The 15,133-nt window shown below is 37.4% G+C and overlaps 1 protein-coding gene across 1 annotated transcript in view; it reads right to left on the reverse strand.

Annotated features, from left to right (window-relative positions):
* Positions 1-14,794, reverse strand: part of IntS6 (integrator complex subunit 6) — a 128,811-nt gene extending 114,017 nt beyond the window's left edge. The window contains exons 1-2 of the mRNA XM_081756020.1: positions 14,496-14,794; positions 14,297-14,374 (exon numbers count right to left, since the gene is read on the reverse strand). Of these exons, the coding sequence (XP_081612146.1) occupies positions 14,297-14,374; positions 14,496-14,612 (195 nt within the window). The 5' untranslated portion in view covers positions 14,613-14,794. The remainder of the gene's footprint in view (positions 1-14,296; positions 14,375-14,495) is intronic.
* Positions 14,795-15,133: the final 339 nt, after the last annotated feature.

Consider the following 15,133-nt stretch of genomic DNA (forward strand, 5'->3'; position numbering starts at 1 on the left):
CGGTTCTAAAACCATTTTCGGTTTCAAAATTAACTGAGAAAATAGCACGCCATAGAAATCAACTACTTCACGTAGTGCACACGAACACTGCTACTTGTTGTAAACACATTGTTTCAAGACATCTCTGAGACTCGGTATATGATTTTGTCATGCTGCTAAATTTATGAAATTGTGGAAGAATTTTTCAGTCTTAAAAAAAAAAAAAAAAAAAAAAAAAAAAAAAAAAAAAAAAACATAACTTGAATAACAGTAAATCTTTACCATTTCATTCCACACACTTCCAGTTATTTACGACAAAAAATATTAAAATGATTCTTTTCAAAAATCATTGCTAGGTAGAAAAATGTTTACCAAATGTTTGTGCACTGCGAATATGCTTTAATTATACTGGTAATTATTACATGTATAAATTATAGACAGCCCACTCTCACATATGGTTAAAGAGATTACTAAGTTCATGATGACTTTTGGCAAGTGGCTAATTTTCTAGAAGAAACAAATGAATGTTAGTGCTACGATATTTACATCTATATTTGTAATATTAGGGATTCGTCCGATGAAGCCTGACCTCACCTATACTTTTGAGCAAAAGAATCAGCTTTTTGCTATAAATTTCAGATGAAGTACATACTCCTGTGTGTATTTTAAATACAAAACTGCGGAATCATTGTCATGTAACACAAACATGCCGCTCAGAATTCGTCTGCTCAAGTGTAGAAAATATGTGTACGCTATTACAGAATATTATATAAGTAGTTGAGGTAAAAGCAAAAATGTATGTTCTTTGGCAGATTATTTCAGTTTATAAATATCTAATTCTATAACGAGGCCCGACAGAGATTTTGCTTTATCAGTAACAAGCACAGTGGCAACACAAATACCCCTTCTATAGCCTGAAAGCGGAGAGATGTTGGTTGAGAATTACTATAATATTTCGTGCTTCAACACAGGTCAGTTGAAAACGTGCCTGAATCACGCTTTGACTATGCTTGCAGAAAGTGAAATTTGTCATTTTTTGTCTACTGTTGCCTAGAGAGGCACGCAGTGTAGCAACTCTATTAAATTTAAACGTAAGTACAGATCATATAAAAGTAATCAATTACATATGTTCTTTTCTTCGTATTAACAAAGTTTAAATGTTTACGTTTTATAGTCTTTTCTTTGCAAGGGATTTTTAATATATGATCTCAAACTATATAATGCTCTATATTTCATTGCTAGTAAACATGCTAAAAACATAGAAAAAGTAAATAAAAAGTATAGCAATACTGTGAAATACAATTCTGTAGCAAGAACGGAAAAATCTAAGGGATGCGTGTTTTATTTTGATTTCAGTCGATTTGAATGCAATTATATGACATTCCCATGTATAGTGAGTTTTTTGAGTGTGGGTGTATATTAGGTAACACTGCACCTTGTGTTGAATTCGTGTGTGCATTATGGAGGACATTGGTTCGGGTGATATGACCCTTTCGTAAACCATACTGTTTTCCAGGCGAATCCAGATTTAACGTTGAGGTGAACAATAAGGAGTCTAGACCTTTTAACAAATCTTGGTATGGCATTCACATGTGGCTATGTGGTAGTATTGTAGTTTGGTGGCGTACGAAAGGGAATGTTTCGGGATTTGAACCCCACCCCTCCCTTTGGGCAAGCTATTATACAAAAATAAACATTTACCATATTAAGATACGTATACAAACATCTGAAATCATATCAACTTGAAAGCCGGAACCCTCCGCCCCCCCTTGAACTTCTGTGTACGCCACTGCCGTGCTTGCATTTAAATGTGAAGAAAAATGTATGACGTTCCGAAGGCTACTTTGATTTAAAGAACTTGATTCGGAATTTGGAAGAACAAAGAGCACATCAATAACCTTATTGGTTGGAACAGTTAAGTAAGCATGAAAAGTGCAGAACATTGGAATTAAGAAGAATGTCACATAAAACAGATAAAGAAGGCAGTGCGGAAAACCCCAGCTTTCAGGTCCCACTCAAATGATTGTTTTGTATTATGCTCATTGGAGTAAGTCGTAAATCGGAAAGAAGATTCTGCGGCGAGGGGAAGTGCAAATCATCACTGAGTACTACAACTGTTTTCTGTGACTCATCTGTATTTAGTCACGGACCGCCTCTGATCAGTAAAACATACACCATACGAAGGAGCTTGATTTGTATGGCGTAATATTTCCTCATTCTATAAGAAACCCGAAGTTAATTCTGCCACTTCTGGTTTTAGTACACACATTAGAATAGAAATGGAATATATTCTTGGGACGCTTAATGGATTACAGAAAATAGCTTGTCGGTATCAATTACCGTCTTTACTCAACAGTAGTCAACGTTAAAACCGGAAATGGTTGATTTTTGCCATTTTCGATTTGAATAAAAGGTTAAGAAAGGTGGTACCTAAATCTTGAAACGCTAACAATTCGTAAAAAAACACTTGTCGCTATCTCCTCATTTTTGCTCCATACAGAACAGTACTGAAACCGGAAGCTGCCGTGGATTTCTATCACTTCTGGCTTTAGTAGCGAGTTCAGGATGGGCATCTAAGCACAAAAAAAAAAAACTTTCGTTATCTATCACCGTAAAAATCGAAAATGATTTATTTCTACCCCTTTCATTTTGAGTATCACTTTCAACAACAAACGCAATTCGTAACTTTTGATCTCTACATCGCGATCAATGACGATTCATTATATGGTTTATTTTATTTATTTATTTTTATATTATTTAATTAATTTTACAAATAGACAAACACAACGAACAGCATAAATATATAAATTTGTTTTGGTAAATCGAAGTCTTTAACAATCAACCTATTTAACAATCGAGATTGAATTCCGAGTAAAAACAATCTCCCCGTTATGTCATATGTTGAGCAGGGCAACAGAATAATACGCATCGAAGAAGAGTCTAGAGACGCGTTGAAACTGTTTTTTAAAAAAATTTAATACAGGGATGAAGTATATCTTTTTAATATTGAATACGTATTCCATTTACCATCCGCGAGTAAATAACCAAAACTTGAAACACTAACCATGAACCCCACACTTAAACATTCGTTTCCTAAACTTAATCATACACATTTCGACATCATCATCATCGGTGCGTGACTTTAAGGAATTTTCACACCGATTCTTGGACTCATTAATGGATAAGTTATTACTGCTTAGAAAAAACTGCTTTCACACTTTATACTATACCGCTTACAGCAAAAAAGCAGAACTGTGAATTTATTATTCCAATAAACCACTAGAAGTGGTGATGAACTTCAACAGCACACAACGCATGGCCTTCAGTTTACATCTTGGTAAAGGAATCCTTGGATGAACAATCAATTTACTAATGTTTACATGCGCTCGAATTATTGAAATAAACAATATAGGAAATTATTCCCTGTTTTAATCTTTAATCTTCAATGTTCGTCATTCGATGAAATTACATAAAACGAATTCTCAAAAAAAAAACATTGAATTTTTCACGTCAAAACAAGTTGCAAAACAATTACCGCACAATTTAAAACTGATTTCTTCATTCCCTGTGGTCTTTTAAGATTTTTTTTCTCTGTTAGTAATGGAACGAGAGACCAATTGTAGTTTGTCGAGTGAGTCCACGAATCGATGTAAAAACTCCGTACAGTCACGTACCGATAAGATTCCTCGAAATATATACGCTTAAATTATAAAACAAGTGCTTAAATAAGATCAAGATTAGCATTCCGTTTTTAAATACGCATTCTATCAGTTTGTTTAGTATCTCAAAAGTTGCAAAAATACTAATGATTAAATGAAATGGAATTTTAGTTTAATGTCCCACACATTTGGCCTTTAGGCTCAGGCCGACGGATGATCAATGAAAGTGAAAGATTATGAAATTAGATTTTGTTTTCTATCAACAAGAATCAAAGCCGGGAACACTTGCACCAAAGGTGCACGTGCTAGCCATTAAATCAATTGGAAGAGCCAGAACCAAAACGGTAGTTCAGTTCACTAAGTACTTCTAAACAAAGGAAGCCTGAAAAGATAAGCAATAAAGAACGCCTCGTTTAAAGAATATTATAGATCAATATGTACGAAAATATGGCTTGTTGTATAATTAAGCTTCATGCAGCAATATATGTCAGTTCGATATAGTTCATTCACAGTACATCATATTAACCCCAATATACCTTGTGTTTATTTATATACAAATACTTGAGATGTGGAATGACATCATTTAAAAAAAATGAAAAATGAGTAAGTTTTACGTCCCACGATTACGCCGGTTAGGCTAAAGGAGACTGTGATGATCAGTGAAATGGTGGAATGAATAAAGTGGGATGAAACGGAAGAAACCCGAGAAAGCCCACAAGCACGGTTTGTCGACCACAAAGTCCACACGGCGCGAGCTGGGATCGAACCAGGGACCCCAAGCACAGAAGGTGAACGCTCTACCACTGAGCCACCGCGCAACCTCACATCATTTAAAGTTAAGCAGTGGAACACACCTGTTTCTACTGCCTAAGCAGAGATGAATGATTTCTATATTGATGAATGCGTTATCAATATACTAGTTATTCAACTCTTCAGACAAATATATATATATATATATATATGACAGTCTGAAAGTAATGCCCCAAGCCCACTACTTGGCCAATAATACTACAAATATTCTGAACTGTTTATCATTAGTGCACTGATGTTTAAGCTGTAGAATGTCACTCGTTTCACCTTCCTATTCTTCTCATTCCAGAGCTATGGAACAAACCATGGCATCCAGTGGTGGCGTCCGGTTGAAACAGCAGACTGTCATTGAATTTCTGACTGCGGAAGGTTTGCGCCCAGGAACATTCATCCCTGGCGAGTCGTGGATACACCATTATGACCCGGAAACGAAGCGTCAGTCGATGGAGTACCGCCACACGTTTTCTTCTCAGTCAAAAAATTCGAAGTTGTCCCATCTGCCGGCAAAGTGTTGTTGACATTCTGTCTCATCTTGGCTATAGTCTGTATCTTGCGACCTGCGACTTTTGGCTCTTTCCCAAACTTAGGGATCACCTTAAGGGCCAACGCTAAAAGTTGTGACGCGGAAGTGGAAGCAGCAGTTTCGGCTATGGTGTCGCCAGCAGCCACCACATTTCTTCGCCGACGGCATGAAAAACTTTGTTTCGCGTTGGCGAAGTGTGTTGCCCGTAATGGGAACTATGTTGAAAAACGATGCCACCTTTTGTAGCTGACATTGCAAGCTTTCCAGTGACCTGTATCGGTGCTATGTTAAACACAAATAAAGGTATCACCTTGGAGGCATTACTTTTTGAATCACCCTCGTACTTCTCTGCATCGAACAATTTTTAATGTTGTTTAAAATACATATATAAATATAAAAATATGGACAACAAAATTTGGTAACCTATGCACGTAACCACATAGATAAGAGTACAATTATTAAAGTGTTTTCTACATATGGAATATACACCCTCCATTCCAAAAGAAATCGAACGTTTTAAAAAAAAACAAAAAAGCAATGTACATTTTGGAACAAATCATTTTTATTAATCAATGTATTCCCCTTCTGCATCGATACACATATTTGCACGCTCCAACAAGTTGTCAAACGACTTCTCCATGTCCTTTATTGGAATGGTCTTTACGACGGCGGTCGTCGCCTTCTCAATGGCATCAATCGATGCGTGCCACTTTCCTTTCATCGCCAAATGCAGTTTCGGGAACAGATAGAAATCACACACGGAGCGAGATCTGGTGAATAGGGCGGATGATGCAACCGAATAATGTGATTTTTGACCAAAAATTCAGTTACAAGTCGCGAACGATATGATGGTGCATTATCGTCCAAAAGAGTCCAACTGCCGATTTCGCGATATTCGGGCCGAATACGACGAATTCTTGCCAGCAAACGCTTCATGACGCCCAAGTAAAACTCTCCAGTGACTGTCTGGCCGGGCTGAACAAATTCTTTGTGGATAATTCCTTTTGAATCGTAAAAACAAATCAGCATCACCTTAACTTTTGACTTCACCAAGCGACTTTTTTTGGGTGTTCCTTCATCCGGCGCTCTCCATTCAGCACTTTGCCGCTTTGTTTCGGGCTCATATTCAAAACACCACGTCTCGTCACCAGTTACAATCGATTTCAAGAAGTTTCGATCCTGCCGAGCACTTTTAACGATGTCTTTGCAATGCGCAATTCGATCAACTTTTTGGTCTTCGGTGAGTTTGTGTGTTACAAACCGCGAATTAACCTTCTTAAGGCCCAAAACTTTGGTCAAAATGCGGTATGCGGTTGTTTGAGGAATGCCTAATTCCATTTCAATAACTTTCACCGACGATTTTTTGTTATGTTTGATGAATTCACGCACTTTTTCGATGTTTTCTTCCGATAATCCGGTTCTGGGACGTCATCATCCAGCGTCTCTCTACCCGATTTGAATCGCCTGAACCACTCGTAAACTTGCGTACGGGATAGACACTCATTACCATATGCATTTTGTAGCATTTGGTGCGTTTCACTAAAAGTTTTACCCAGTTTAACACAAAACTCAATTGCAGCTCGTTGTTTGAAACTCATTTTCCGACCGATGTACACAACACACTGACAGTTGAAACGCAATAACTTTGTTGCCGTGCATCCAAATGTCATGACATTTATACCAGTTGTCAATGAGGGACTACGCCATCTACCGGTAAAATATTACAACAGATGGCACTAGTGGTACTATTTGTTTTCAAAAGTTCGGTTTCTTTTGGAATGGAGGGTGTATATATAAAAGTCTGCACAGAAAATACGTAACACAAACGTGTACATCACGCGGATTAGTCACTAACTCTCATAGTAAGTAAACACTTTAGAATCTTCATACTACTATAAGTTTTACTCGTCACTTAAACACAATAAAGCTTCTTGAAGCTACACAAATGAACTAATATTTTTTCCACTTACGGAAAAACTCTTTTGAATTAGTCCACACATTCATCAGCAACAGAACCAGAAAAGTAGTCTTTGACACATAACCTTGCTGCTGTCCCCTGACACTTTGTTCATTTACAGTGAAACGCGTGTCGGTTATTTATTACTTTTAAAGTGGCCAATCAATAGAAAATTAGTGTATTTTGATACTATAACAGGTGATCATAGTTGGAAAAAATAATGAAAATTTTAAGTGATTAGGATAAAAAAAATAATATTAGAAGAAAGTAACGGTTTAAACGAAAATTAACTGATTATAATTTTAAAAATAATAATTATCCTTTCCATTTAACGAAAACTGTCTTAAGTTGTGAAAATTAATACAAATTCAGCAGATAATACAGTATTCAGAATGTGAAAAATATTTCATTATGAAAATTTACTGTTTATAATTAGTATTAAAATATGGTAACAATAATTAGTGTATATTATGTCGGTGTCATACCCTTGCAGAATATCCATTTGAGTTTTTTTTTTTTTTTTTTTTCAAATACTATATACAGTATAACCTCGTTAACACGAACTCGCTTAAGCCGAACACTCGGTTAGGACGAACAAAATTTCGGTCCCGGCATCGCTGTACGTTATCTTATAGGAAGTTTTATCGGTTAACACGAATTTCGGTTAGCACGAATTACGAACTAATTTTTAGTCCCTTGAGTCAATAAAGGTTTTCATTTAACACGAACTTTCAATCCCTTGTTGTTGTTGTTTTTATTTTTTCAGATCATTTTTCTTATTTCAGATTTTACTCCAGATCAGTTTTTGTCATACGGTATTTATACAGACGAAAATTGCCTTGTAAATAAGAGAAAAACCAGAAATAGGTATCTTTCCTCTCTTATGAGGTGTTGATTCTGTCCTCCGTCAAGCGTTGAACATGCAGGTGCTTGGCAGACGAGCTGCTAGCGACAGCTCGAGACAAAACATCTCTCCCCTGTAACTCCAAACTGGTGACAGCAGTCATAAATACCCTCCCGTTACTAGCGGTACCCAACCTGCTAGCGGAGTTATCAATTTTATAACTTGACCTGGATTTTCTGCGGGGATTTTTTTTTTTTTTTAAATCTTCGAAGACAGGATAGTAAGCTTACTGTAGTGTTTTCACTTTTCAGAGGACGGTATCGAGACCGAAACTAGTCTCGATCTCGATCTTAACTCGAATTTGAGACCGAGCTGTGCTTTTCGAAATCGAGACGAGACCGAAACTCTCAGTCTCGTCTCGATACAATTCTATGGATGGTATCAAGACGGACAATAGTCTTGGTCTCGTCTTGAATTTGGAACCGAGACTACTCAGTCTCGTCTCGATACAATCTCTAGTGTTTTCTATGACATACGTAATATACTGTAGTGGTATGTATAGTCTGTATACTGTAGTGCGTATGTATGGAGAAAATGTATTCGAATAATAAAATTTTGGTCCCCGGTTAACACGAATTTTTTTAACACGAACTCCTGATTTTTCAGTCCCTTGGAATTCGTGTTAACGAGGGTTTACTGTATTTTTATTCTAAATCGTTACGATTATTTCTATGGATTAACGGTTCAAAATAAAAAAAAATCTAATTAATTTAATCGTTATTTTTAATGGATTAATTACTAGCCGGAAATAATGTAAAATTCAACCTACAAACCATAGTTTATTTCACACATAATCCATGCAGTGAAAACCATTATGAAACAAAATTATTGCATATAGGCCTAATAAATATCATCTATCATTATAATTCAGTAAATTCAGCGTGATAATTATAACTACAAATCATGAATGCGTTCTGAAATCCTTTATTTCTTCTATTACGTGTCTGCAAATACTCCCTAGAATGAAAACGTTTGGAATACCGGAAGAAAGGACATTTCTAGCCTCAACACAACCAGACTAGAGCTCTCGCGCCTGCGCCTTTGCTGCACTACGTCCTAGGTTTGATTTCCGTTAAGAAAGCATCGAACGCACTAAGGTAATTCGGCATACATTGAAGGTCCACGTCTTATATAATGTCGGTATTGGGAAACAGGGCCGTGCCGTAGAAAATCAGCGCTCGGGGCGAGAGTATACGGCGGCGCCCCCATATATATATATTGCAAGCAATTTTTCCTTTTTCTTCCCGAATTTTTCGCCCCCTTACTTCGGCGCCCGGGGCCGTCGCCTCGCTCGTCCCCCCCCCCCCGGCACGGCCCTGTTGGGAAGGGATCCTGAACTTCAACGTACATACGGATTGGACTAGTAGCAACTGCCAATGTGCCTTAAGAATTGTACAAAATAAACGACAAAACCTACACGAGTTCGAGTAAGTTGCTTCCAATGATCAACCCTTCCAAACCAAAGACTTAGCGAAACATAATAGTAACAATAACAACAGTAAAGCATGTTCTGAGTAGGAATTCGAGAAAATCAAAGACCGCGTCCACAGGTAAACGTTCAAGTTTAGATAGTCAACATATAGAGGTAAATTTTGTATTAGCAGTATCAGAATAAATTAATTTGAATGCAGCTAACTTCAGAGATACAGAGCACATACTTATTGAAAAAAGAAAAAAAAAAGTTATGAAGGCGATAATAAAAATCTTAACAAGATGTAAAAAAAAAATCAGTTTAACGTCCCACAGATACGTCGCTTAGGCTAAAGGAGACTGTGATGATGAGAAATGAATGAAATGGTGGAATGAAGAAAGTGGGAAGAGAAGGGAGAACCCCGAGAAAACCCACGAGCACGGTGTTCATCACAAAGTCCATACGGCGCGAGCTGGGATCGAACCAGGGGCACCGGGGATAAAGGCTCTAACACTGAGCCACTGCGCCCCCTTAGGCCAAGGAAGACAGGTGAGTAGGGCAAGTAAATGATAATGGAAGAATTAGTGGAATGAGCATGTGGGAGGAAACGGTAGTACCCGATAAAACCCATAGATATAATGTTGTCCACAACAAACTTTCTTAGTCGGGAATCGAACCAAGGACCCCACACAGTTATACAAGATGAGTACAATTTAAAATTATAATGTAAGCCAGTCCGTCTTTCCTTCGTAAGTATTTGGGGTAGCGGAGATTCCCCATCCTCTCGGAGAAGGTTGTGTTTTATGCCCTTATACAATACTACGGTCATGAAGAACAAGACCTACCACTAACACAGGCTGTGAACCAAGTGGAACTTCAATTTGGTGCACGGATCACAATCAATTTTCACAGTATGGGCGGTTCGCCACTAAATTTTTTTGCCTCAAAAAACAGGTTTCGCCAAGAGGAATTTACAATGCAAAGCATTAGCCTTTCCTTTACAATAAAGTTACCCACGTCTAAGCTTACAAGGTTCGTTAGCTAAACTGACAGCGCTAGCAGAGTAAAACGACCACAGTGCAAAGACAAATAGTGAGTTTCAATAAGGAATTTACGCCCTTCCTCAGATCAGTCACACGTAGCTTACTTTATAGTATTTATTGTATTTTTTTTTTAGTTTAACGTCACACGATTATGCACCAAGGCTAAGGGAGACGGCGATGATGAGATGGATGACAATGATGGAAGACGATGGTACGCTTACCTGACGAGAGGTGGAATCGAACCAAGGACCCCACGCGCCAGAAGTAAGCGCTCTACTACTGAGCCACCACGACCTCTACTTCTTACATCTATACAAAGGTAGCGTACAGATAAAAATAAAATATCCACAACTTGCTGAATGTGAACAAGGAAAGTCAGTCGACGTCTGAGGTAGCATCAGTACAGAACACTTCGATGCTCCCGGTTTTTTAAACTACCGTTTCAGCTATGAAAGAAGAAAACATCCTTTGGGATCACAGGGATTGAATAAGATATTTCAATTCCAGCAGTGTGAATTACAGTATTATATGTACTTTTAAAATAAATTGAATGCAAAAAGGTTTTCTAATGCCTTCAGGGAGAGGACACTGGTGTTCAAAGATTTTACAGCAGGAAGTATTTGTTATTTTACTTCAACAATTTGAGCTCCAGCAATATTTTTAGACTATGAGCGCGAACAGTTCCTCATCCACGATTTATTTAACCAAAGACATAACAAGGAGAAAAGATTGTGTGACACGGAATCTCACCAACTCCTTAAGTGATATATCAGTACAAATATCAGTTTTTTTTTCCTCCCAAAGGACTGAAAGTTTAGCATTGTGTAAGTCCACGAATCAAGGTAAATATTCGTTAATTGTCACGTACTGATGGTCATTACAGTCAGTCATCAAAAGCCTACGAATAAGTCAATATTACGGGTGCATACGTGAAGTTCAAGGTCAGTATTTCATCTTGAATATTATCTTCACACCAAGCTCCACGTGGCTAAGTGGTTGGCACGGGAAAACAGAGTTCGATTTCCGGCAGCTCACGCGGTTCGGATCCCACGTTAAGCTGTAGGTCTACGTTTCATATAGCCTCGCTGCTGAAAGGGGCGTTAAACTGAAATAAAATTAACTCCACCCCAAGCATCCCAGAAATCAGATGTTTTCGATATTAAGCTACCTTTCTTAGGTACCTGAGGTACGGTAAGGTTATTGATCTCTCTAATATGAGTCTCACTCTTTCTCTAAGCAATCAGTTTATTGTAGTGAAATGATGGGATGCACTGCTCCACTGGTTCGAACCACTAAGCGACTAGTATCCGAGGAAGTACCCCTCTGAGAATCGAACTCTGAGCCACACAGAGGAAGCCTGTGAGTTATAGCCATTTGGCCACGAAGAAACACTACGAACAAAGGCGGCATGACGCTATTAAAAAATTTTACCTCGTACCTCCAACTCCTGCTTCTATTTAAAATTTCATTTCGCTATTATTCAGTTCTCTGGAATAATGTTCACGCGCTGGGGATACAAGATAAGATTTTCAGCAAGCTGATAAATTGTTCGTAGGATCCCTTTGTGGCTGGCCAAATGTCCATCAATTTTGAATTAAGCACCAACAGCAAACTTACATAACGATAGAGATTGGTTGCAGGCCAAAGGAACCTTGCTTAAGTTGAGTTGATTTTGAGTTTAACGTCCCGTTCAGCAGCGAGGCTATATGAGACTTGGACCTACTTAACGTGGAATCCGAACCACATGAGCTCCCGCCGGGAATTGAACCCGGGTCTCCTACGCCACAGCTAACCACTTAGTCACGAAGGAGCTCACAACCTTACTTAAATTCGGAACATAAGATGCAAGCTGGAATCCATAGCGAAAGATATAGTATTTCTGACAAGAGGCTCCGGTTCAAGTTACACTTGCGCATGAACATATTTTCAAATAGAACTGAAACATAACAAAGCGAAGCCATAAATGGGAGCAGTAGTTGGAGGTAAGGTAAGAGTGTTTTGAATTACGCACAAAAGGGCAAACTTCAACAGCTAACGACAGCATTATTTAGACAAGTGTTTTCAACTCACAGGAATTAATAAAAAGATAGGAGGAGGAGGTGGGGGAAAGAGATTTAAAAACATTCCCGAAATTTACAACGCATGTCTTTACTAATATTAAAAGAATAGTAAGCCCACTGTTGTTGCATGCATATGCACCAAACTACAGCATGTCATGAAACAGAGTGATTCTGTATCGCTGTTTTATTTATATCAATTCTGTATCGCTGTTTTATTTATATCAAAGTTTAGATGTGACACCAAAATACTTTAACTTACAGGATAAGGGAAATTTATATCCAAATGGACATTATATTAACCTAGCTCTACTCATTCATTGCGTGCTTTCAACATGTTATGCTCGTAACCAGTGAAAAGTCAAAATGCATATCAACTTGTCATTAAGATTTGTTAATCAACTGAGGGTAGTCTACATCAAGTGTCGACCCTTGTTCAAAACTGTATTTTGGCAACCTCAAATCTTAGAACTATCAGCCTAACACTGGATCTTAATTAAGTCTTCTCAGATTGTGTACTTGTACAGAGCACAATAACCACCAAGGCACAACAGCGCAGTATAACATTAGCTAGTCTACAAAACGTTAAAACTGTACATATAAAACTCAGCTGTACGTACATAAGAAACTAATGGGAAAAAAAGTGTTTATTACGGAAGCTCAATAACACAATTCTAGAAACTAACTCCCTTGCATCGTCCTACTACAGCTGTAATATTACCATTATGAACTTTCATATGCATACCATTTAAAGATATCTAAAACCATCTTTCATAGTTTTTGGGGTCCATGTTCAGTTAAGAGGGTCCAAAACTACACTGGACCCCCTTAAGCTAACCTAACCTAATACAACGTTATATTATGTAATCAAACGAAAATCAATAGAAAGAAGTGGTGTCAAAGACACTGGACCCCCTTAACGGAACACTGACCGTTTTTGGATAAACTTTACTATATACGCTCCAGCTGCGCATCGATAAGTAGGACCGCTTTAAAAGGGTATAGTAGAATAGAGATAAGTAGGGTCGGATTAAGCATGTTTGGACCAATTTTGTTAAAACTCAATGTAATTTTTAGTGTGTACGGAAGGATACCAACTGGAGCAGGCATCGTAAAGTTTATTCCAACTTGCCCCACCCCACAAATTCTTAAAATTACACAATTCCTAGATACCCCATTGAAGGAATGGCTGTGGAAGCTTTTAAAACCTATAGGCCGATATTCTTACATTGTGTAATTCGATACGAAACTACCAGACGTAAAACGTTGCTACGATAATGTACAAAAGTTTCACAGCTAAAATCAAATAAATCCAATAAGCCATTAACATATAATGCCTTTGTCTAATACCGAACTTAATAGAAATCTAGTATACTAGTACGAAAATTAAATTAGTTGTCATTCCATAAACATTAGTTATTCACAGTCAGCAAAAATATGCACATTACTTAACATAGAACAAATAAATAAATTTTAATGTGTTTGATGTTGAGAGAATAAACTTATCTGTACTGGCAAACTTGTTTGATTTTCGGCGGTGACTCAACAATAATAATAATAAAAAAAAAGTTATCTGTCTTTCTTCGCTACCACTTAATTTCTAAATTGTGCGTCGAAATTTTGTAGATCAACAACTGTAAACATTGTTCCTTTGATGTTCCGTGCTCTCAACGCAAGCAGACGACAATTCCCCATGTACTAAACACTCCAACCCATCTCTTTTCATTCATTGTTATAAAACAATTGAATGTAAATAATATTAACTCAAAAAGTAAACACTAAATGCTGTCAAATATATTTCAAAAAATACATTTAATAATGACAAATTAAAATTTAAACACATACTTAGCATAATGCATCATTTCCAATAAACAATTGCGTGAAACACCGCACGCTCTAAAGCTAAAAGAATTATCAGACACTAAAATACAATGTTGCCAATTTTTACTCTACCTTAATATTTGCGGGAGCATCCTCGAATGTTAACAACATATATCGGTCTCCTCTGCTTTCAGGAGAACGTTGACGAACCTGTAATATTGATATGTCACTATTACTATCAATCCTTACTTCCCTTACGGTCATACAATTGATAAAAAATGCACTCAAAGTGAAATCGTGAAAAAAACATACATGCTAAATTTCAACGTACCTTCACGAACGTTTCAACAGCTCCTTTTGCTATGTCCAGCAACGTTGGGCGTCCACCTAAATACGCCCGTTGATTCATAGATGCTGACGTATCTATAAGGAATACTATTATAGTCATTATGAACCTCTTATTTTCCTATTTCAAACGACGCAAATATTATTTATACAGATACACTAATAGCTCAATAACATGCTAATCCATTTTGACACATCCTCACCCTAAACCTACTGCAGCTGCTTCCTTCAAGCAGCTGAAACGCCACGAAGACTGAGCCACGTGACCCACTTCGCCATGATTGGTCCATTACAAGGGACCGAGAATATCGGCAAAAGATAGGTAGAAAAGAGAAGGCACAGATTATTCATTACAGACTAAAGAAAGAAAAAACATGCTGATACTTGATTCCCGCGTTTCTCTAATGTAATTTGTGTGTTTAATCTTGTTGAATCAAGTTCCTTTACCGTATGAAGTATTAAGTGAACATCAGTGAACAACTTTATTAATATGTAAAAGTATTACTTTTAATATCATTGGCATATGTGCCATATTAAAATTAGACAATGCCCCTAGGCAATTACTCGCAAAGGAGGGTTTGGATTGTAAGCAGTGGCGCAACAAGGTATGAGCTCGGGGGGTTT

Source organism: Thermobia domestica, chromosome 4, assembly GCF_964235325.1.
Source record: "Thermobia domestica chromosome 4, izTheDome1.hap1.1, whole genome shotgun sequence".
NCBI classification, from domain to species: Eukaryota; Metazoa; Arthropoda; class Insecta; order Zygentoma; family Lepismatidae; genus Thermobia; species Thermobia domestica.